The sequence below is a fragment of the Borostomias antarcticus genome, assembly GCF_949987555.1.
Source record: "Borostomias antarcticus genome assembly, chromosome: 10".
NCBI lineage: Eukaryota > Metazoa > Chordata > Actinopteri > Stomiiformes > Stomiidae > Borostomias > Borostomias antarcticus.
The window spans coordinates 24,722,612-24,747,013 of NC_140243.1; the positions used below are offsets into that span (position 1 = coordinate 24,722,612).

General features: G+C 48.6%; 2 protein-coding genes across 2 annotated transcripts; one reads left to right on the top strand and one right to left on the bottom strand.

Moving 5' to 3' along the window:
- Window positions 1-309: 309 nt before the first annotated feature.
- mylipb (myosin regulatory light chain interacting protein b) lies at window positions 310-5,139 on the bottom strand. Its single transcript, XM_084443772.1, has 7 exons — window positions 4,640-5,139; window positions 4,184-4,374; window positions 3,124-3,315; window positions 2,463-2,660; window positions 2,205-2,369; window positions 1,718-2,105; window positions 310-999 (listed from the first exon to the last, which is right to left on the bottom strand). The coding sequence occupies exons 1-7, from the start codon at window positions 4,724-4,726 to the stop codon at window positions 778-780; spliced, it is 1,443 nt and encodes a 480-aa protein (XP_084299898.1). The 5' UTR covers window positions 4,727-5,139; the 3' UTR covers window positions 310-777.
- Window positions 5,140-5,379: 240 nt separating this feature from the next.
- Window positions 5,380-13,639, top strand: dtnbp1a (dystrobrevin binding protein 1a). Its single transcript, XM_084443781.1, has 10 exons — window positions 5,380-5,662; window positions 6,401-6,454; window positions 6,607-6,657; window positions 6,748-6,808; window positions 6,910-7,042; window positions 10,740-10,872; window positions 11,787-11,809; window positions 12,004-12,156; window positions 12,410-12,556; window positions 12,776-13,639. Exons 1-10 carry the CDS (start codon window positions 5,607-5,609, stop codon window positions 13,063-13,065), a joined length of 1,101 nt encoding a protein of 366 aa, XP_084299907.1. The 5' UTR covers window positions 5,380-5,606; the 3' UTR covers window positions 13,066-13,639.
- Window positions 13,640-24,402: the final 10,763 nt, after the last annotated feature.

Sequence of the window (24,402 nt, forward strand, 5' to 3'; positions counted from 1 at the left end):
GCCAATATCTTACATAAGTACCGGACCAGTATACAATACACTTATGTAAGTACCAGACCCGTAGTCTCAGATAAAATGTCTTGTATAAGTACCAGACCAGTAGTCTCAGATACTTTCAGACGGGCCTCACGGATCTCATTTTAAAGAGGTGGGTAAATTGAGTTCAGTTGAGTTTACCCTCCACTAACCTCTGACCTCTCACAGAGAGCCATGAGGCCCCTTAGAACAAGTCGTACCGAGCCTGGCGGCCATGGAGGAAGTAGTTCTAGTTCTGACAGAAAATATTATGGTAGACCATATAGAGTTGTTTTTAAAAATACTTTATGAAAATCTGAAAAAATGAAATATGAAATGTGTTCTCTTCCTCTGATACAACAGATAGACGGATACACAGAACACGCTACTGCTGGGTAGTGCTGGAGGATGTGTTGCTGATAAATTGACTGCATGGAGAATATGAATGTTGAAGCACCATGGAGTGTAACCAGTGAAATTACATGGACATGAAAGTTGGAATGATTTCCTCAGCGATTTCTCAATGATAGAATTAAACAGAATAGAAAATAAGGTCAGTATTTAGCAGTTGAGCTTGGCTAACATGTTAGTTTTTTTGTCCCGCTTTATAAATAAAGTTTATTGTTCAAAACCATTGTGACAGTCTGTGGAGTTGGTAGCACATCCAGGTCTTGGCTGTCAGTGCAGGTTTGTTGGTCTGGTCGTTTCTGGACTTTGGTGCCGCCTGAGGGGAGTGACCACTTCCTGTGTGCTCGGTTTCCTCTAGGCTGGACAGACTTTCTCGGAAGCGTAGATGTGATTGGCTAGCCCTGTGGAAGTGTAAATGTGATTGGCTGCTCCTGTGGAGGTGTTGATGTGACTGGTCAGCTCTGTGTGAGTAGTGCTGGGGGAGGAGCCGGGTAGTGCCAGGGTGAGCAGGCTGGCACAGGTGGGCAAGTAGACATGCTGCACCTTGTCCACTTCAGACCGACACACTGGACACACCTAGACAGAACAAGTAGAACATACATCCAATAAGAACTTAACAGAACGTATACATTACAATTCCGACATAAACATGATATTGTGTATCCGTTTAAGGCAAGTGCCTTGTGTACAAAGTAGATCAGTCTGGTGTTCTAGAACAGTCTGCTGTGACTGGGGCTTCAAGCCGGCAGTTTCTAGAGGCACACAGGCTCAGTTCAGTCTGGGCGTAGGCTACCTGACAAGACTTAAATGTAGATTATCTGACTTTTATAATTTTTAAAATATTTATACTTTTTTGCAAAAGCTCATTATTGTTTTATTCTTTTTCCGTACATCCATTTGAGACATACTTTGTGATATTGGGCTATAATAAACTGTCACTTGACTTGACCAGGCATGTAAAGCATCGATTCCTCAGTGACCTCAGGTTCTGCAAACATTCCTCTGTGCTGGGCTGTGTCCCCACCTCATACTCAAGTTCACCCAGCTCTACACACACGCTGCCCCACACACGCTGCCAGAGCCTGACCCGAGACGTGATGTAGATAACCTCTGACCTCCAGGGGTTATCTGTCCACCCGGCACCCGCCCCCCCCCCCCACCTGACTAGCCTGAACTCTGGTAAACTGGCTTCCTCTTCCAACCCTCACCCCCCAGCCCAGGCACTGAACCCTTCGCCTGCATGACCGTAACTCCCTCACTCCCAGAGATCCTGACCCTCCCCCCAGCACCTCACCTCCAGATGGGCAGCGCAGGCCTGGCAGCAGACCAGGTGGCCACAGGGGCAGAAGGCGGCGTTGATCTCCTCCTGACAGCACACCACGCACAGCAGCGCCTCCCTCAGGCGCAGTACCGCCTCCTCCAGGGACTGGCTTCGCTTACACCCCTCGCACACCGGCCCGCCCCCCACCTCTGGGCTGGCTGGCGGGGAGGGGGGGGTCTGGAGCCCCCTGCTGGCGTGGTAGAGCGCCCGGCGTGCGTGGTCATAGGCCTCCTTGGCGGTGCGGCGGACGTCGAACAAGTACTTCCTGCCCAGCGGGATGTTGTGGTTGAAGAGCGCCGCCAGGTGGCCAGTGAAGTCGCGGTTGTACTGCAGCCTCACGTCGTCCGCCACGGTGTCACACCTGGGAGCCAATCACACGCCAGGAACACCCGTCTCCATCAGGAAATCAAGCGTGTAGGTGTGTGTTAAGCGTGTGTGTTAGGCGTGTTAGGTCGCAGACCTGTAAAAGGCGTGCGTCTCGGTCAGGGCGCGGTAGAGAGCGCCCGCTGCTCGACTGCTGACCATCTTGAATAGGAAGACGTCGCTCTCCCTGTTGTCCTTGGCGACGGTCAAGTACACGTTCCTTCCTGTCTGGGTGGCCATCTGAACGAGGGAGTAGTCAATCCTGGGGAGAGGAGAGCAGGAGGAACGAGGGCAGAGTCGGTGTTGAACCCGTGTCGAGGCGACATCCCTGACAGTTGCGCTGTCCGGTGGTTACCTGACGGTAGGACTGAGGTCCTCTTGGCAGATGGCCACACCCCCAGGCCCCACCCCCATGGCAACCGTCCGCCCATCTGAGTCGCGGGCGTGGTGCCACTCCACCCCGTAGTGCTCTGCAGACGCCACCAGCTGCAGGACAGAATACTCCACAGACGCCTGGCTCCGCCCCTCCAGCTGCCTGTGTCTGTCCATGATGCTGCAGGACACACAGAGAGAGATCTGCTAATTACCAGTAGTCTGGTTGTTAGACCGTCTGGTTAGCTAGATAGCCTAGTTACTAGCAGATAAGTTTAACTACCAGATAGCTAGTTAGTCAGGCAGTTAAGTTTGTCTGGACAGGTCGATGGATTGGTTATTCCGGTTAGTAAACTAGTCATAATTAGTCTGGTTAGTTAATGTGGTTAGTTAGGGCTGTCTAATAGGTTTCAGTATCTGTTTTTATTTTTATTTTATTTTTTAAATATATTTTTTAGGGCATTTCTGCTTTATTAGGACAGGACAGATGAAGGACAGACAGGAAAGGTGGGAAAGAGAGAGGGGAAGACATGTAGCAAAGGGTATGGGCCGGATTCGAACCCATGCCGCTACAGTAAGGACTAGCCTTTACCTGGTACGCGCCCCAACCCATTGAGCCACTGGGGCGCCCCAGGTTTCAGTACCTGTTGATGGAAGTGTTGTCAGGATGGTTCCCGAGGAGCTGCTGGGAGAGCTGGCTGTACTGGGCTGAGGGGGGGTGCAGGTCTCCAAACTGGACCTGGGCCACCAGAGCACACAGCTCCTCGCTCTGCTCCTCCGCCACCCGCAGACCCTCTGCACTCAGCTGCTCCTTCACCTGGAGGAAGAACAGGTGTCTGGAGGAGAGAGGGAGAGGAAGGTGGGAGGCAGATGTGGAGAGAGAAAGAGAGAGAGAGAACCATCTTAACCAGTCTCTTTTTAGGGAGAGATACTTGTACGGTACTTGGCACTGCAAAAAGGGAGAGAATGAACCGCGAAGCCCAACTAGTACTGCCACATGACGTAGCCTGATGACTAGTTTGCACCTTAGAAAACACACCTTATGTACTGTTCCATATGGATGACATACATACTGTACCTGCACAGTCTCTGTCTGTCTGCCTGCCTGCCTGCCTGCCTGCCTGTCTGTCTGTCCGCCTGTCTGCCTGTCTGTCTGCAGACTTTACATGGTGACAGCCTGTAACCAGTATAACTTCCCTGACAGTAGAGGAGAGTGTTGCTATGGAGCCTTTATAGAGCTTCCTACAGCAACGCAGCAACAATGGGTATATTATATAGGCCTCTGGAATAGCTTGACTCTGAGAAGCCAGCGGTTATGTAAGCAGACCTTTATGCCTTTTCAGGACCAGTTCCGTAACAGAGCAGAGAGAAGGCAGTGTGTCAGCAGCACCCTAACAGAGTCGGCAATACATCCAGGAACTAATGTGTGCATGGACACACACACACACGCGCACACACACACACACACACACACACACACACACACACACACACACACACACACACACACACACTTCTAAGTTCAGGATTTGACTTTGAACCACAGGTACAAACTCAAGTTGACAGTTTGTTACACTGTATGGGTTAGGTGTGTGTGTGTGTTACACTGTATGGGTTAGGTGTGTGTGTGTGTGTGTGTGTGTGTGTGTGTGTGTGTGTGTGTGTGTGTGTGTGTGTCATTGTGTGGCATGGCACGCGTATTACCTAGTCTGTTCCTGGAGGATGAGATGGGGTTCCACCAGAAACTTGACCCGGAGCTCCAGTCGGCATGGTGACAGGCTGTCCAGCTGCTGACAGAGTGGGTTCCTCAGGTTCAGCCACAACCGCTCCCCCCTGCTGCCCAAGAACCGCAGACCAAAGTAGTCCACTTCCACGATGCCCAGCTGCCGACAAACCTGCCCGAGCAATGCAACACAACCATGACACTGTTATCAAACTGGCATCATTGTTGTCTTATTGGCTTATTGTTACAATACAAAATAAAAACAAAATAAAAAGGCGTACAGCCCCTAAAAAGTTCTTGAATTGAATCTTGAACCTAGATCTTTAATCTAAATTAAGCAGACTATGCATGTTCATTTACATTATCTTCAAGAAGTCGCATTGCAACCCCAACTCAGGATGCAATACGATGGAACACCATTCAGTGTCCTACTGTACCTTCTGTAAGCAGTCATCTCCGTTCGCTTTCGCATCAACGTCCAACTCGATCACCAACGAGTCCGGCCGCGTTACGTAGCAAAGCATTCTGATTTCCAAGACGTCCGCAAGCGTTCGTAGCAGCTGAGCTCAGCCCCAAGCAGCTCGGAGCAAGCTCGACCCAAGACAGACAGGGTACCGCAGGGCAAGCTCGACCCAAGACAGGAGGCAGGGTACCGCAGGGCAAGCTCGACCCAAGACAGGAGGCAGGGTACCGCAGGGCAAGCTCGACCCAAGACAGGCAGGGTACCGCAGGGCAAGCTCGACCCAGGAGGACAGGCAGGGTCCCGCAGGGCAAGCTCCACCCAAGACAGGCAGGGTCCCGCAGGGCAAGCTCCACCCAAGACAGGCAGGGTCCCGCAGGGCAAGCTCGACCCAGGACAGACAGGGTACCGCAGGGCAAGCTCGACCCAGGACAGGCAGGGTACCGCAGGGCAAGCTCGACCCAGGACAGGCAGGGTACCGCAGGGTACGCGCTGTACTGTACGTGCGGGGACCGCCTACTCAGACTACCCACTGATTTCTCGTCAACCAATCACAGCTGAGGCCTACTGAACTCCCGCCTACTCAGACTGCCCACAGATTTCTCGTCAACCAATCACAGCTGAGGCCTACTGAACTCTCGGACGCGGAGGGTTCCCTCTGGCGGATGACAGACGGTAGTATCGCGTGATGTGATTGACTGCATGTGATGACAGCTGAGCAGCCAAACAGCAGCAAAAACCACAACTAGAACATACTATCCTATCTTATCATCTGTCTCGCGTATCATCAAACTTAAGCTGAGGTAGCTACCAAGAACAAACAACGAAGATCGCATATTGACAACAACATTGAAGACCAACTGGATTCAGATTGCTAATGCAACGACATACAATATTGTTTTCACTGTGTCCAGTCCTGAGTGTGGAAGGAAAGCAGGAAGGAGATGTTTGAGAATTTCAGAGAAAGGTTGCAGACGGTGCAGCAGGATTTCACAACTGGGTTTGTATTTCAAGCCTGACATTACATCGTAACTAATCGAGCTATTATCAGAGAACGAAACGATCATAACTAGCTGGTTATCCTCTTTCTTAGGTCCATATGACAGCATTAGCTTACAAGCTAGCGAGCGAACAGCCAAACTGCTAATATTAGGTTTGTTCGATTTGTGGTTTATGCGCAACAGAAGAGCGAGGTCTATGTTACATGACTTGCAGTTGTTCAAGTTCCACTCAACCGGCGCATCGAGTGACATGAATCAAAGTTACCCAATGCTTGATAGCTAAAAGGAAGAACCAATTATGTTTGAGTGGGGGGGGGGGGGATAAACTCGTGTCAGCTTGGCTAATGTTAGTGTGCAGCAGTAAGGAACGAAATATTTCCGCTATATTTTGGTGCTTATATTTGAGCCAAAGCTAACCATGCTAGCTTAATCACATGCAGCTGACTATCATGTGATTTCTGCAAGAGGCACATTCCTCAGCAAGACGTTACATTGGGTGGCTGGCTGGTTGGCTGGGGAAATAAGTGACGTTGCATGAATAGGCTTTGCTTTAAGGCACCAGAATATCAGTGTTTATGTATTGTGTTGTTATGAAATGTTATTCTACACCTCTATGATTGTCACTCCCATGCAACCTTCTGTAGATAACATTGGATAGTTAACTTTGAGTTCTGTTAGCCGTGCACTGCCTGCTGTCCCTCTTTTCTGATACTGTTTTTGCCGTCACTACTCCTCAGCTTCAAGACACTGGGAGAAAAATCCAAAGACTCCAAAGTGAAGAGGAGACCAAGGTGGGAACAGATGATCCACTGTCATAACATAAATAAAACAACAGCTAGCTCCAAGATTCACCTCATAGTCAGCTCAGCTGTGACAACAGGGTAGGGTTTGCGTGTGTTTGTGACGTCATGGTATATTCTGTGTGTTCTCTGTCATGCTTCAGGTATGAGGAACACCTTCCTCAGTTCCCTGGTGGTGTGGAGCTGCTCAGTAGGTAGGTGGTCTGCTCACACGGTAGACAAGTTGGGACACAGCGGTCCAGGGAAACAACAAGCAACCTTAATTGGTTGATTTTTTTCCTCAGGTATGAAGACACCTGGGTGACTCTCCATAGAAGAGCCAAAGACTGCGCTAAAGCTGGAGAGGTATGGATTCAGACTTGGCCAGTCATCGAACAATCCATCCACCCCTCAGTCTAATCTCTCCTCGCTCTCCTCTCCTCCCCTCCTCTCCTCCCTCTCTCCAGAGTGTGGATGGGGAGGTGGTGATGCTGTCGGCTCACTGGGAGAGGAGGAGAGCTGCCCTGGTGGAGCTGGAGGAGCAACTCCAGCAGATCCCAGTTTTCCTTTCCGACCTGGAGACCATCACCTCACGCATCGGTCAGTCTCTCCACAGTGTATGGTTGGGTTAGTCCAGAGGAGGATGGTGTGTGTGTATATATATATATATATATATATATATATATATATATATATATATATATATATAGAATAGCTTTTGACCAGTATCAGTAGGTCACCCTTATCGTACCAAATTATGTTTACAGTGTGTGGAGCCTAGAGGGTGCTGTGATGCTGTTTGGCCACTAGGGGCCAGCAAGACATCAGGAGGTCTCGGCAACGGGTTACCCGACTCAGATTTGCTTGTTCAAACCAAACCAGATTTGATGATTCGTTCATCCTTTTTTGTGGTTATATGAATAGGCAGAGGGGAGGCCGCGGGAGTCGGGACAGCTGTCAAACTTCAAACTCGCAGGCAGCACAATAAAAGACACCTATTTTTCTTGCTATTGCTATTTTTCTAGTATTGTCGCGGAAGTTAGAGCTCAATATGTCTACTGGAAGAAAAAACCATTCCAGCGGATATCTTGGTTAATACAAGAACATTGTAAAAGCAGTTTTGTGTTGTGATATTCCGGAAATGCAGGTGATCGCTGGCGCATAGCCAGGCGCACAGCCTTCTTCCCTGCGCTGTATCAGTCTTAAGTCTCCTTTTACTGCACTACAAATACCTACAGTAATAACCTAGGTCTAAATGAATGATTGGCCAGTCCAATATAAATCACAATGCGACGAAAGATGGGCAGCGACTCTGCTGTCCTGACATCAGTGGGCAGTTTGTTCCACCACTGCGGGGCCAGGACAGAGAAGAGCCGTGACCGCGTTGATCGACCGCAGGGGCCTCGGAGTGACGGGGCAACCAGTCGCCCCGAGGCAGCAGAGCATAGCGGTCGGGAGAGGGTGTAGGGTTTGACCATATCCTGGAAGTAGGAGGGGGCTGTTCCTTTCATTGCCCTGTAGGCTAGCGCTAGAGTTTTAAACTGGATGTGAGCCACTATAGGGAGCCAGTGTAGGGAACGGAGAAGGGAAGTTGTGTGGGAGAACTTGGGGTGGTTGAACAGCAGTTTTCTGGACAAGTTCCAGAGGTTTAATGGTAGACGCCGGGGCCCCCACAAGGAGGGAGTTGCAGTAGTCCAGGCGGGAGCTGACCAGGGCCTGGATGAGTACCTGTACTTCTGGTGGAGGTATGAAGACAGTTGGTTAAAGATAGCATGTTCAAGTGTTTTAGATAGAAAAGATAGAAGGGAAACCAGTCTGTAGTTTTTGACATAAGAGGGGTCAAGAGATGGTTTGTTCACGAGGGGGGTGACTCTGACAGTCTTGAAAGCGGAGGGAAAGCATCCTGATACAAGAGATGCGTTGATGAGGTGGGTTAGGAAGGGAAGGAGTTTGGGTGCAACAGACTGAAGGAGAGTCGAGACAACAGGTTCTAGGGAGCACGTGGAGGGGCGGTTAGATGTTACAAGGTTGAGGACCTCGTTGGGGGGGGGGGAGGGGAGAAAACTGGGATATGGTGGGGCGTGGAGAGGAGGGGGGGGGGGGCGGAGAGGGATGATAGGGTGGGGGTGGGGAGGTGAGGTTGGTGCACGGAGCGTTGACCGGGGGATGGGGTAAAGAGGATCTGATATCGTTAACTTTCTTGTCAAAGAAGTTGGCAAAATCGTCAGGGAGAAGGGAGGAGTTGGGAGTAGGAGTTGGGGGCTGGAGTAGTGAAGAGAAGGTTTCAAAGAGTTTTTTAGGATTGGAAGCAGAGGTTAGGATTTTAGAGCTGAAGAAAGCAGCTTTAGCAGAAGACAGGGAGGACGAGAATGTGGAAAGAAGAGATTGGAAATTAAGAAGGTCCTCTGGGAGTCTGCCTTTCCTCCATTTACACTCAGCTATTCTCAGTCCGACAGCCATGGGGCAGGTGGAGTTGGAGATGAGGGGACAGAGATTGTCCAGAGAAGAGGAAAGAGTAGAGAGGAGAAGATCAGTGGCAGTATCAGAGGGTAGGAGAGAGAAGGATTCAGGGGCGGGGAGGGCAGAGGTAACGGCAGAAGAAAGGTCAGTAGGGGAGAGCGAGCGGAGGTGGCTACGGGTAGTAACCATGTCGGTAGGAGGAGGAATTACAGGGGGGGAGAGATGGAGGGGAGTGACAGAGAGGTTGGGGTTGGAACAGTGTCTAGTGAAGATGAGATCCAGCTGGTTGCCGGCTTTGTGAGTAGGAGGAGAAGAAGAGATGTGAAGATCGAAGGAGGAGAGGAAAGAGAGAAGAGGTTCCAATTTCTCACTCTGGATGTTGAAATCGCAGAGAAGGATGAGTGCGGACCCATCATCAGGGAAGTGCGAAAATAGGGTATCAAGCTCCTCCAGGAACTCACCAAGAGGGCCTGGTGGGCGATACACAACAGCAATGTTGAGCTTGATTGGTTACGTGACAGAGACAGCATGGAATTCAAAAGAGGGCGGGGAAAACTGTGGAATAGAGAGAGAGTATTTCCATTTGGGGGAAATGAGCATGCCAGTACCACCACCTCGCCTCACAGCTCTGGGAGTGTGGGAGAACTCATCTGACAGGGCTGCGGGTGTGACAGTGTTCTCTGGTGTGATCCATGTCTCGGTGAGAGCAAGGAAGCTGAGGAAGAGCGAGTACGCATAGCCTGAGATTAACTCAGCTTTGGGCACCGCCGACGGGCAATTCCAAAGTCCCCCTGTCACCACTTGCCCTCTATGAGTTGAGACAGTAGGATAGATGAGGTCAGAGGGGTTACGGAGTCTGGGGGTGACCCAATGTCTACGTGACCCCTGGAGAGGGGACGCAACAGGAATAGGATGCAAGCACATAGTGAACAGGTACAGAAGTAAATGTAGACGTACTACTTTCCTGACAGTCTTTCCTGGTAAAGTCGCTCTTGAATAAGTCGTCCGGTGCCTTTGGTCGCCCTAGCCTTCGGTCGCGCGTCGGAGGGGGCTGTCGCCTTCTAGGGCAGCAGTGCCTGTTGCCGCTGACTGCTAATCCTTTGCCAGGAGAGTAGGCCACTCCCTCAGGGCAGTCACCAGGGCAATTAGTCTATCTCAGGCAGAAACTAAGGGTGCTTTCACATATACATAGTTTAGTGCGCACCAAACGAGCTTTGGGCCTGACTGCGCTTGGTTTGGGCCTATGTGAACACAACAATCGCACACATGTGCACTAAAACAGCCGCTCTGAGACCCTCCTGAAGGGGTGGTTTCGGAGCGGCTAACCGAATTCTTGTGCGCTCCAGTTGTTGTGTGAAAGCGCCCGTCCTCGGAGCGGCGCGACTTCCTTGTGTACGCAACATGTTTGATCTAAAATGGCCCCGTCATGCTCCGCTGTTCACATCCGTCATCATGGAAACATGACACTCCACTAGTTAGGACGACTTCTGGACCGCGCTGAAAATAGCATATGTGAAACCAAGCGTACTAGCTGAAAAAATGAAATTTCACTTTAATCATCATTGATGCGCACTTACATGTGTGAAAACACCCTAACTCTCACAATAGAATTGACTATCAAAGCAGCTTCACAGGGACACAGACAACTTAGCACTTAAGATGCTTTTATCCAAAGTGGCTTATTGTAAGATTAGATTATTCGTAAGAGTAGATGTATTATGCACTGCAGGGACCTGGCTTCACTGTGTGTGTGTGTGCGCGTGTGTATGTGTGTGTGTGCGCGTGTGTATGTGTGCGTGTGCGTGTGTGTGTATGTGCGCGTGTGTGTGTCCGTCAGCCCACATGGAGGGGGACTTTGAGGAGATGGAGAGTCGGCTGCTGTACCTGGAGAACCTGTGTGCCCAGTGTGAGCAGCAGCGCTTCAAGCAGCACCACTGCATGCAGCTGGAGAACTACAAGAAGAAGAAGAGGTAGATCTAGGTCAAATAGAACAAATCCTTCAGTGTGTGTCTCTCGCTAGAAGAAGGGGTAGATCTAGGTCAACTAGAACTTATCCTTCAGTGTGTGTCTCTCGCTAGAAGAAGAGGTAGATCTAGGTCAAACAGAACAAATCCTTCAGTGTGTGTCTCTCGCTAGAAGAAAAGGTAGATCTAGGTCAAACAGAACAAATCCTTCAGTGTGTGTCTCTCGCTAGAAGAAAAGGTAGATCTAGGTCAACTAGAACACATTTTTCAATGTGTCTCTCGCTAGAAGAAAAGGTAGATCTAGGTCAACTAGAACTTATCCTTCAGTGTGTGTCTCTCGCTAGAAGAAGAGGTAGATCTAGGTCAACTAGAACACATTTTTCAATGTGTCTCCCGCTAGAAGAAGAGGTAGATGTAGGTCAACTAGAACAAATCCTTCAGTGTGTGTCTCTCGCTAGAAGAAGAGGTAGATCTAGGTCAAACAGAACAAATCCTTCAGTGTGTGTCTCTCGCTAGAAGAAAAGGTAGATCTAGGTCAACTAGAACCCATTTTTCAATGTGTCTCTCGCTAGAAGAAGAGGTAGATGTAGGTCAACTAGAACAAATCCTTCAGTGTGTGTCTCTCTCTTCTCCTGTCAGCTATGATCTAGGACTACCATCTCATGACCATGAACGCAGCCTGGAGGCATGAGATGTAGGTCACGCAGGGCCGTCTCTCTAGATGGTCACATAGACTTAGATATGGAATGACCTAGATTGACATATCACATTTGTGTAGTGCTCGTATTTCACAGTGTTCTGTATGGTCACTTGCCTGTATTTGAAACGGTACATTGGCTCATAATTAACTGTAAATCACCAGTTAGAAGTCGTTAGGGTTAGGAAGCCCTAACCTTCCTCTGTCCTGTGGTCTCTTGTAGGAAAGAGCTGGAGGCACTGAAAGGTAAGCTGCCCCTTTATAACCCTTTAGCTGTCACAGGAGTCAGCCATGTTCCTTCTGTTTTGGTTTGGCCAATAGCAGTGCATCTCGGCGCATGCAGACTATTGGTTGAATTATACCGCACTTGTTGTGGGTGTCTGTTTTCTCATATCTAACTGTATCCTCTACCCCCCCCCCCCCCCCCCCTCCCCCCCCAGCGGAGCTGGACTCTGAGCATGCCCAGAAGGTGCTGGAGATGGAGCACGCCCAGCAGCAGAAGCTGAGGGAGAGACAGAAGTTCTTTGAGGAGGCGTTCCAGCAGGACATGGAGAAGTACCTGTCGTCAGGCTACCTGCAGCTCACTGACGGAGGTGAGACGCTGACCCCCGCCCCCTACTCTATAGGGTCACTCACTGATGGGGTCCTCGTCTCGTCTCTCATCTAAATCCTCTTTCCTGTGTGTGTGCGTGCGTGCGTGCGTGCGTGTGTGTGTGCGTGTGTGTGTGCGTGCGTGCGTGTGTGTGTGTGTGCGTGTGTGTGTGCGTGCGTGCGTGCGTGTGTGCGTGCGTGCGTGCGTGCGTGTGTGTGTGCGTGTGTGTGTTTGCGTGTGCGTGTGTATGTCAGAGCCAGCAGGCAGCCCGTCACCTGTGGAGGTGAGTGTTGAGGCTCTGGAGGAGGTGGAGCTAGCAGTCGTGTCGGACCAGGAAGCTCTGGACGTCTTCCTCAACTCTGCAGATGACATCATCAGCACCGCCTCCTCCCTCACCTCAGGTCAGGCCTGTTTTACTGCCACAGTACTTCCTTATAAGCTCTGTCTGCAACACGGTTTGTAGTTCTGTTTATAGTTCTGTTCTGTTCCCCCAGGACTGGACTCTGAGTGTTCTGTTCCCCCAGGACTGGACTCTGAGTGTTCTGTTCCCCCAGGACTGGACTCTGAGTGTTCTGTTCCCCCAGGACTGGACTCTGAGTGTTCTGTTTCTCCCCCACCAGGTCCAGATCTTGAGTCCTGGTCATCTGACTTGTCCATATGGGGATCCAGCCAGAGGGAGCGACTTGGCTCCTCCCTCCACACCGAACCAGCCAGCCAGGAATCAGAGGGGCGGAGCCTTGAGGAGGAAACCAATGAGGGGATTGGAGATGGGCCGCTGGTCCAATCAGATGAGGAGGAGGTCCAGTTAGACTCTGCACTGGTGGTACTGCCCGAGCCAATGAAAACCTGCGAGAGCTCTGACAGCGACTCGCAGGCCTCGGAGACTGCTGCTGAACTGCCCCCAGGGTAACGCCTACCTTCCTCCCCTGGACCCTTGCCAAGGGATATCAACGGGCCCCACCGACCCCCCTAGACCAGCCTCCGGGGGCCAGGAGGAGCCCAGCCCCAGACTGACTACTACAGTATAGATTTGGTTCTGAGCGGAGATGTGACTGAAACGGCAATCAGTGTTTATGAGCGCTTATGATTTCTCACCTCACAACAAATCAAGAGTTGTTTTTCTACAATCCACAGTGTTCCATGGAGACTCCTCTTCCTCTCAGACATTGATATCAAAATGCTAATAAAGTAGGTTAAGTATTTCACAGTTGTGGGCTTAGAGTTAGGGTGCCAACTGTATCAATACTATAATGTTATTATAAGACTATTGCAAAGCTACTGCATTGTATGTGTTCTGAGGAAGAAAGACTGTTGTGGAAAAGAGATTTCTTGAAAGGTTTTTATTGAGAACAGTCATTGGCCATCATGGAAGTGGCAAATAAAGTCAGAGCCAATGAAACAACTACCTGTGAGTCATCCTGACCAATCAGGGACGACAGCACCGTGATGAACATTAAGGCTAGAACATGCCACACATTTCATTGCCAGTGTTTAGGAGCAATATGGCTGCTGAAAACAGCGTGTTTGTTGTAACCAGGATTAGCTAGTTCTGGAGTCACCTGCTTTAGTCTTACCTGGGTTTCCTACAATCAGGCTTTAGTTTTACCTGGGTTTCAACCACTGTATTCAGCTGCCTATAGTGAGGTGTGGTACCATTTCAAACCTACAGTTCATACTGACAACACAGATTTTTACTATAATTACAGATTTTTTTTTGTTAGAAAACATATTAGCACCAGAAGTGAGTGGGACATACTCAACAGACCTCCACAAATCAGACCGAGAAGGGAATGTCTCACCTCCTCATCTCCTTATCTTCCTCAAGACTTAGTCACACAACACAAAAGAGTCACTTAAGCACAATAAGTGAATGTCTGGCTTTATCTGTGGTCTACAGACAACAATACAGGCAGAAATGGGAGACTGAGAAGTTTAGCACCAAGGGTATAGGCTTGTTGAGTCTCATAATACATTATGATTCATATGACAGGAAATATGTGGAATATATAATGTGACACGGTATCTTTACAATTAACAGTAGTCAAAACAATATAAATCAATTTTCATGTTAGTGCAAACCGAGTCTAAGGAGCTGGTTCATCCTTGGCTGGCCTGTGCTTGTCGGGTCAGCGCCGACACCTCGCTGGCAGGTCGCTGGGCTTGTCTTAGTCCTGGAGCAGGTTTGGATGGGACCTTCCCGACATGGCGACCGGTTACCGCCCCCTCCTGACCAGCCTTTCCCATGTGGCTGAGCGTCCTGCTGCGCGTCCGTGGACCGCTGACCTGCAGCCTGACCTCCATGACCTCAGGGGCAGAGTCTGTCTCTGCTGGGAGGCCCCGCCTCCTCCGGGACTGTCTCAGACCCCCGGCGCTCCTCGGCTCGCCCTGCGGCGAACACGGCTTCCTGTTCTGCTGCCCCCTGGCTACCTGGCAGGGCGCGGCCGCTGGTTTGGACGGCTTTGAAGTGCAATTTAGGGTTTTTCCTGAGTGGGTGTGTGCAGGGCGATGGCGGGAGCCTGTGTGGGGAGCGCGGCGTGGGCTGGACTTGGGCCGGCGGCGCGAGGGGTGGCGGTGGTTGGAGCGGCGAGAGTGGGGTTTCGGGTGGCGGGAGTTGGAATGTCTCCTGCGAAACGAGAGCCTGGTCTTTTTGCCCCGCCTGGTTTTGGGACGGCTGGTAGAACTCCTGGAGTGCAGAGCAGGGGTCCTGTTGGGTGGGGCTAAAGACCTGGAGGAGGGAGGGGCTAATGACCTGGAGGAGGGAGGGGCTAATGACCTGGAGGAGGGTGGGGCTAATGACCTGGAGGTGGGAGGGGCTAATGACCTGGAGGAGGGTGGGGCTAATGACCTGGAGGAGGGTGGGGCTAATGACCTGGAGGAGGGTGGGGCTAATGACCTGGAGGAGGGTGGGGCCGGTGGCCTGGAGGGAGGAGCTAATGACCTGGAGGAGGGAGGGGCCGGTGGCCTGGGGGGAGGGGCTGAAGACCTGGCAGCTCTGGGAGGGAGAAGGCGGAGGGGCGGAGTCCGTTTGGCACAGGCAGCACGCTGAGTCGATGACGAGATCCCTGAGAGCCCAGTCGCCATGGAAACCTGTATCGGACAAACACACAACTGTCGTAAATCTGTATCAGTCAAAAGTCTCTGACTGGTGTCATGGAGTTTTAGCTCCTAATCCTTCCTCATATCCATCACTGTGGAAAGTGTCATAGACCATCTGTCAACATTCAGACGAGGTCGGGGGTCAGGGCCGTACCAGAGGCAGCCGCTGGGGGACCCTGGGGCAGCGGTAGCGCAGCTGGTTTGGGGTCGAGGCCCTGGCTGAGAGTCTGGTTGGGTCTGTGGTTGTAGAGGTGGGGGGTCTCTCTCTCCTCTCCGGCCCCTGGACAGCCTCTCCTGGCCGGCGGGTCACACCCGCCGCCCGCCCCCTCAGACAGCGGCCATGGCTGGGAAGCACTGGAGCACAACACAGCACGTACGATGCGTTCAGTACGTACGCAAACCCACAACCATCTTTCCATGTGCGCTAGTGTGTGTGTGTGTGTGTGCGTGCGTGCGCGCGCGTCTGTGTGTGTGTGTGTGTGAGTAAGAGAGAGAGAGAGAGAGAGGTTATTTGTGTGCATGAGAAGGATGATGACATCTGACAATGGAAAGTAGACCTTTCTATGTATGTGTATCCTCTGTGTATCTTAACTCATCTTTTCTGAGCATTGGCACATCTATTCAGAACAGTGGGCCTCATTCACCAATATCTTCTTAAGTTCTGTTCTTAAATTTCTTCCTAAGAACGTTTCTAAGGAAAGCTCCCGTCTGATTCACGACGTGTTCGTAAACCGCTGGTAGAGTTCTCGCCTGCCTGCGAATCTCATGGTTTCTCAAGTTCAAAGCTCGTGGCCCCTCACATGAATTAGCATGGGTAAACTCCCCGCCAGCCCCATATAAGGATATGCAACTACAGGGTCGTGCGCAGATGTCACTTATCTGAATGAATACCAGTCATTCGCGCACACGACACTCCAGCTTTTCGATAGCATAATGGTTAAGGTGGGGTTGTGTCAGGTGCGTTAGCAAATCAGAGGACTGTATTTCGAATCCAGCGTAGGCAATCAAAATCTGATTTTAATTCAGCCAAGTAGGCCTCCTACTACGAGGAATTTGCCTTGGTGCATAAACATAGCGAGGCAGAACAGTGCAAAATGTCAACGTGATAGAATACAATATACAAGCCTACATCTACAAAAATGTAGGCTATATAGCCTACACAGCTGTCAACGCTAGCAGTTGACAAAAGAGGTACCCTACTTATCTGATCTTATCTACATACTGTATAGAAATGGTTATTGTGTCATTTGTAAATTGAGTATTCAGAGTTTCATCTGTAATGACCATAACCTTGGAGCCGGCAGCAACATTTCACTGTGACTGGACATTAGGCTGCATATATAAAATAAAGTAATCGTGAATGTTTAATCTTGAGGAGAGATATGCAGGCCACTGGAGGGGGGCCGGCGTGCCCACCGTTGACTGAGTTCGACCAGCGCGTTGGTGCCATAATAGGGACAACAGCACTGTTGGGTGTGCGCGCCGCTGGCGATATGGATACAGACACCAGGGACACGGACCACCCCCTCTCCACAGCAGCCTCTCCGTCTAGCGCACTAACACACATCCAACTGTAGAATTGAGGTGACCGCAATCACCAAATGATGAAATGGTCATGGATTTGTTGGTAGGCTATTATATGTAGGCCTATACAGCGAAATCTCACGGTGCTTTTGCAGAACGGTCAAAGAATTAATACAAAACACAACACTCATTAATTTACACCAAAATCACAAATTATTAACACACAATCTAAATATTTTATCTACATCTTCAAGATCAACACGAATAACAAGCAATTCGGAGCGAAATGATTTAAACTATGACATATCAGATATTCTGACGCACACGTTTACAATGGAAATTATGGTTAGCCTATTAGTAGGACACGTTATTGGGAATTATGCAAATATAATTGTATTTCAATCATATATCATCCAACTGTAGAATTGAGGTAACCGCATCACCAATTTTGCATAGTCTACATTTCCGCACTCAAATGGCCTACTTGCATCTGCTTTTCAGTGTTCGTATATTCTGTTCTTAGCTGAGAACAAATCCCAGATGAGAAACCATTAGTGAATGCCAGAATTTTCTTAGAAACGGCGTAAGTATAGTTTAAGAAGAAATGCTTCTTAAAAACTTCTTAACTTCGTTGGTGAATGAGGCCCAATGTGTCCTGTCCGGTGTAGTGAAGGTTAGCGGGGGTACCTGTACAATTGGACATCTTCTTCGCCAGATGTTTGCCTCTCTGATTGGTGGCCAGACAGGAAGCAACGTCCTGACTGACAGCGGTTCCGTCCTGAGGAACCATCTCTTCCTTTTCCCCATCCTCCTGAAGATCAGCATCATCCTGTACACTCCCTAAGTGCGCCATGTTGCCAGGCAACGCGACTGTGCCTGTGAGGAGTAAGATGCAGGTATCTTTTAATGAACGTGTGTGTGTGTGTGTGTGTGTGTGTGTGTTTGCCTGTGTGTAGCCAGGGCCTAAGAGGGACTCAGACTGACCTCGTAAGCAAAGGTAGGAGAGGAAGTCCTCAGTCTTGGGAGGCCTGTAATTGGATGGGGCGACGGTGACGGGGTCTGGGGGCGTGGTCTTCAAGGGGGTGGAGCTAGGAGAGCTGGGCTGAGACTGGGCAAACTTCCTCTGAGCCTGCAGCCGCGGCCTGCAGAGGCACAACACAGACAGACAGACAGACAGACGAGGGACAGACGAGGGACAGAGAGGGACATGGACAGTTTGCACATGGTCGGCTGTGGCGATGAGGTTACAGACAAGCCGAGAGGGGAGGGGCAGAGACACCCCTCCTCCAGCTACAAACACACAGAGCTCTCTGCAACAATATTGCACACGTTCACTTCAACAGCTGTCAGACTATGACCAATTGGGCTGGCAAAAAGAAGAAAATCTGAATGTGTGCGTGTTTGTATTACTGTGTGTGTGTGTGTGTGTGTGTGTGTGTGTGTGTGTGTGTGATTGGCTCTGATACAAAAGGGATGCCAAGGAGGGCAGCCGGTGGGCAGCAGTCGGACACAGTGTGCCCTCTCACCAACCCAACACCACCTGTCGTATCACTCTACCTCCCTCTCTCTCTCTCTCTCTCTCTCTCTCTCTCTCTAACACAAACACAAAGACACACACCTCTTTCTGTCTAAGTTGTCCTCTGAGGTCTCCCTGCGGCCATGCTGGTTTTGAGACGAGCGCTGTGAGTGCTTCACAGTCAGACCTCCGTTTGACGTTGACCGGTGACAATGACGTTTAGTGGACGTGCCTGCTGGTCAGGAAGGACAGGCAAGAAGCGCCTCTATCACAGCTTCATAACATTAATAATCACCTCTATTACAGTGTCATAATAGTGATAAACAATATTCAGAAAGACTGATATTGAGGCTCAACTAGCCTTGTCATTAGCTGTGGGCATCTTAGCATCAATAACACCACTAGAACATAGCATAACATTGGAAACCAGTGACCTATGTGTGTATAGACGTACAGTAGAAGAGCACCTAGCCTATAGACCCTCAAATGAACCAATGGAGCTTGACTTCTTGGTCCAAATAAACCGCACTGTAAACTGTGGTATTATTGTTTTAAATGTGAACATAAACATGGTCAACTATGCGGCTGCTCACCCCCTGGGGCTGCGGCAGTGTTGGGGTTCCTCTGTCCGCTTCTGAACTCCCTCAGAGACAAGAAGAGAACCTTACGAACCACCCGCTCCTCACACCATGGAATCCCCTCACTGTCATCCTGCACATGATTTACCACATACGCACACAAACACACACACACAAACACACACACACAAACACACACACACGATAAAGAATCTGAACTATTGCGATAAAGTGTCAGGGGATCTCATCACAAAACACGGGCGGCAGAAATTCAGAGGCTGTGCCCTAAACCTACGTTCCTGTACGCAATGTACAGTTTGACCAGTGATGGCCTATTGTAAACATTACCCACTGGTGAAGCAGACTTTAGTTATAGAATCAAATGTAGATTACGTGTTTAATACTATAAGAAACCAAAGGACTACTTACATATTTCTTTTTAATGATGTTCCTTTTGGGTCTGTCTGTGCTCATCGTGTAAACCTGCTTGATGCTAGGAGCATGCAAAACCCGTGGCTTCAGAGCCAGACTCCTCTCTCTCACTGAGAGATCCACGGCAAGAAACACGAATTCTGCCTCGGATGATGACCACGTTAAAGCACAAATGCATTAATGGACCCGATCTACTTCAATAGTGTAAATAGGAGTGTGTGGCTAATGTTCCATCGTGGATGTAGCGATCCAACCAAGTCATTTGGGATCCAACGCGTCAGGGCCCTGCGGTTTTTGAGTTGAATGTCAAGATAATGTACAAAACTGTCTCCACAAAAAAAATGCGACGTCGTTTAAAGTGAAGCCTGTCGATCAGAAGTCCCACAGACGGCTAATAACGGCGTGGTTCTATCCTCCTCCTCTCGGTGAAAACAGAGCCCCAGCGGTCGGTCGAGGAATATAAGGAGTCGGGTGGAAATGCATCCACTGATGTCAGACGTAAGCAATTTCAGCGAGTTGATACGACACACAATTCAGACCAAACCGTCTACATACTGCAGTCAGGGGGCTTCTCTCTCTCTCTCTCTCTCTCTCTCTCTCTCTCTCTCTCTCTCTCTCTCTCTCTCTCTCTCTCTCTCTCTCTCTCTCTCTCTCTCTCTCTCTCTCTCTCTCTCTCTCTGTGTGTGTGTGTTTGTGTGTGTGTGTGTGAGAGAGAGAAAGAGAGAGAGAGAGAGAGAGAGAGAGAGAGAAAGAGAAAGAGAGGATGAAAATCATGTAGGTAGGTTATTTGTGTGCACGAGAAGGATGATGATATCTGACAATGGATATTTTTATTAGCAGAGACTGAATCTGATTTACAGAGCGTGTTACATATGGTCAGTGGTGTCATAAATGGAGAATGGCAGTTAATCAGAGTAAAACACAAATAATGCACTTTAGGAAGAAAGGTAGGCTACTCAAAGAACCCAGTGAGCATTTTCTGGTTGATAAAACGTTTAATAGACGTCTATAATCTAGGCTCAAAAAACGTCTAAAAATAGGTCAGAAGATTAAATCTAGAAATCAATATTGAAAACCCGTCTTGTGCTCACTGGGAACAGACAGACAGACAGACAGAAAGGTGCCACGGTGTGGGGTGAACTATAACATCTGACTTCTCAAAAATAAATCAATATTGTACTCTTTAAGTAATCCCAGTGAGCACAAGACGTGTTTTCAATATTGATTTCTAGGTTAAATCTCGGTGATATTCGGTCAGAACGTCGACTTGTTTTCGCCATATTTTCAACCAGCTAAAATGCGGTTACAACATCAACGTGTCACAAAACACAGATTTTGATTATTTGTTCAGTTGTAGCTGAGAGACTATATTGATTAGTGTGAAGGTTTTTCTCCAAAATCATATTGCACTGGTATTGGTCGGCGAAATGTGGTCTACACGCATACGTAATATCAATATGTCTGCTAGCAGCCAGCAAAATATGTGATTTAGCTGCCATATAGCTATCATATAGACCTACCTCATTTATGGCTATCATATAGACCTATTTTAGAATAAGCATAAAAGCATTATTACAATGAATTAAAAACTGTAAATACCAAAAATATGCACCAGACGTCCTGTAGGCAAGCAAGATAATTATCAGAGCAACAAATATGAAAAAGATGCACCGGAGACGTCCATAGGCTACAAGATAATGCTTTATTTTTGCACAAGTAGAATATTGATGTGTAAACTTTGATGCATGCAGCGCCGTAGCCTACTATGAAGAGTTTGAACACGCACATTGCGCATGCGCACATTTCCATCCATCACAGCGGAACGCAAGCAGCCGGTGTAGAGCAACAATGATCCCCTCTGATGCTTTTCACATGCGAGGAATTGGGAAATCTTTACTTTGGGGTAAATATTGATCTTTGTATTCATAAACTGCATCCTCTTAATTGACTTTTAGCTATTTTTGTGACACAGTTTGCTAGTGCTAGCTCGCTACGTTAGCTAATGTGAGCTGTTTAGCTAGTGACCACTCGGTTAGCGACCGAATTCATGTATCGTCAATTTAGATTATGTTTAATTCTATAACGTGTTTAGTGACTACATTAATGTATATCATCTGTCCTGGCATGCAGTGTGATTTCTGTACAGTTTTGTCTGCTGATAATACGTTTAAGCTGTTGAAAAATACACTTGCAACATTCCATGGCTTCCACAACATTCCTCCTGTTGTGTTTGCGTTGCATGGGAATGGGAATATATTTCCTTTAATTACAAGAGCAGATTATCTTCAATTTCAGATGCCACGTTTTGTTTGTCTTTCATCCATGTACGTTGATGTATATGATATATTGTAATGTTTGAAGGAGATTCATGTTCTTTTTCGTAAATAAATTATCCTGATGTCTTCAGAGGAAAGGGAAGAGCAGTCATGTTAGACTTGACTGCATGAGATCATCTTCAGTTGCAGACACCAGGTTTTATGAAGACATAAATCAAGGGACCAGTGTCCGGGGATAAGCCCAGAGTTACAAAAAATCTGAGAAATCAGAGAAAAATCTGAGAAATACAACTCCTATCCTTTTTAATTTCTCTTCCTCTGTCTTTATTTCTGCACCTCTGAGCAGTCATCTGTGTGGGAGCCCCTGCCCTGCTGCCTGACCTGATGTCAGGTGCTACCTGAACACCATGAAACACAAGAAACAGTACTGGCGATGACTGCGCAAGGAGTTTGCCTTGTATGTACACCAGGGATTGTTGGGAGTAGGGCCTTATTCTTTGACTGTGTGGTTTTGTAGTGTATGACACTTGTCTCTCTCCTCTTCTCTCTCCTCTGTCTCTGTCTCTCTTTTCTTCTTTCTCTCTCCTCTCTCTCCTCTGCTTAAGTAGCACTACATTTTCTAATTTGCAGACTCTTCACCAAGAAATGTATGTCCAAATTCAATATGAAGGGGGGCGGGGCGAGAAGAAAAAAAGGGCCTTCACAGCAATGTTGCTGTACTCTGGAGTTGAAGGTAATATATATTCAACAATATTTAATTTATGACTGGTTGTACAGTCAAAGCATATCACTTCATGGTATAATATACTTCATTATTTTATTCCCCTAATATTATAGGGGCCTTTATGAAGTCCAACGCAACAGCGAAAGAGCCTGGAAATATACAACGCTGTAGCTGGGTGTTTGGCTGACATCTCGGAGTGGATGACAACACATCACCTCAAGCTCAATCTGGACAAGACTGAGCTGCTGTTCCTCCCGGGGAAGGGCTGCGCGCATCGGGACGTGGCCATCACCATTGAAGACACAGTGGTGACCCCGACTCGGACTGCGAGGAATCTGGGTGAGACCCTGGACAACCAACTGTCATTCTCTGCACATGTCACATCCGCCACGCTCCTGCAGATTCATGCTCTACAACATCAGGAGGATTCGACCTTTCCTCACTGATGAAACGGCACAGGTGCTCATCCAGGCCCTGGTCATCTCCTGCCTGGACTACTGCAACTCCCTCCTCGCTGGGGCCCCGACGTCTACCATTAAACCGCTGGATCTTGTCCAGAAAGCTGCTGCTCGCCTAGTGTTCAACCACCCCAAGTTCTCCCACACAACTTCCCTTCTCCGTTCCCTACACTGGCTCCCTGTAGTGGCTCGCATCCAGTTAAAAACTCTGGCGCTAGCCTATAGGGCAATGAAAGGAACAGCCCCCTCCTACCTCCAGGATATGGTCAAACCCTACACCCCCTCCCGACCGTTACGCTCTGCTACCTCGGGGCGACTGGTTGCCCCGTCACTCCGAGGCCCCTGCGGTCGATCGACACGGTCACGGTCCTGGCCCCGCAGTGGTGGAACGAACTGCCCACTGACATCAGGACAGCAGAGTCGCTGCACATCTTTCGTCGCAGGCTCAAAACTCATCTCTTCAAGAAGTACTAGAACAATCCTCCCTCCTCAGCACTTATTGTATTTTAGATTGCTATTCTTGCACTTTGCCTTCAGCACTAGATTATGCTCTTAGTCACTTGTTTGAGAAAGAAGATGCACTTGTGAGTTCTGGGAAGTAGTAGTATATTGGCTTTTCCTACGTTAAATGCAATTAATGTTAGTCACTTTGGATAAAAGCGTCTGCTAAATGACTGTAATGTAATGTAACGCCATGGCGGACCACCTCCAGCAGGCTCCTGGGAGGTCTGGTGAGGGTAGCTTTGACCACAGCCCCAACAGATTAATGCTTTTTTATTTTATTTAAGGGCAAATATTTTTTCATGTTTCTCATCCTTTCTCAAGGACCTTTTTTGCCCTGTAGGTGGTCATTCTAGGCCACACCCAGGAGCGTGCGCACACACACACACACACACCATTATAGATCCTCGGTCCTCTTTCACTGATACGGATTACTTCCTGGCCCCTGTTCTGCCCTGTTATATCCCCCTTCTCTGTTAGAGCCTGTCTGGATGTGAACTGAGGCCACATCACATGCATAATTGTGTGTTTGCTGTTTTGCATACATGTGTGTTGGTTCCATATTTGGTCAAAGAAATAAAAAATAAATTGTAGCCTGTGTTTTTTGTCCCAGTAGAAACTGTTAATGTTAATTTCACTGTTTGTTTGTGTGTGTGTCATATGCTGCTGGTTGGCTGTAATCCTATAGCCAGAATTACTTTAACAGTTAAATTTTTCATTGAGCATTTTTCAGTTGAAAAGTCGTTTAAAATACGGTTTGTGGTAACCGGTGAAATTACATGCAAAACTGGTTCAAAAGTGCAAAGTGAAATACCGGCTATTTAAAGACATTGATTAAACGTTCACATTTACACTACATTTCACCAATATTACACTGGTGAAATATGGTCTAAATGTGAACGTTTAATCAGCGTCTAAAAACAGACGTTGTTTCACTTTGCACTTCTGACCTATTTTTAGACGTTTTTTGAGCCTAGATTATAGATGTCTATTAAATGTTTTATCAACCAGAAAAAGCTCACTGGGTTTGCACGTGCGTCTTTGAATTTAAGGATATGTAGCCTATTAATTATAGTACAGTGGTTTAGCTTCATTTTGCAGTATGGTTTAGAATGTAGTTTCCAGTTTCCAATGCAGTTTCT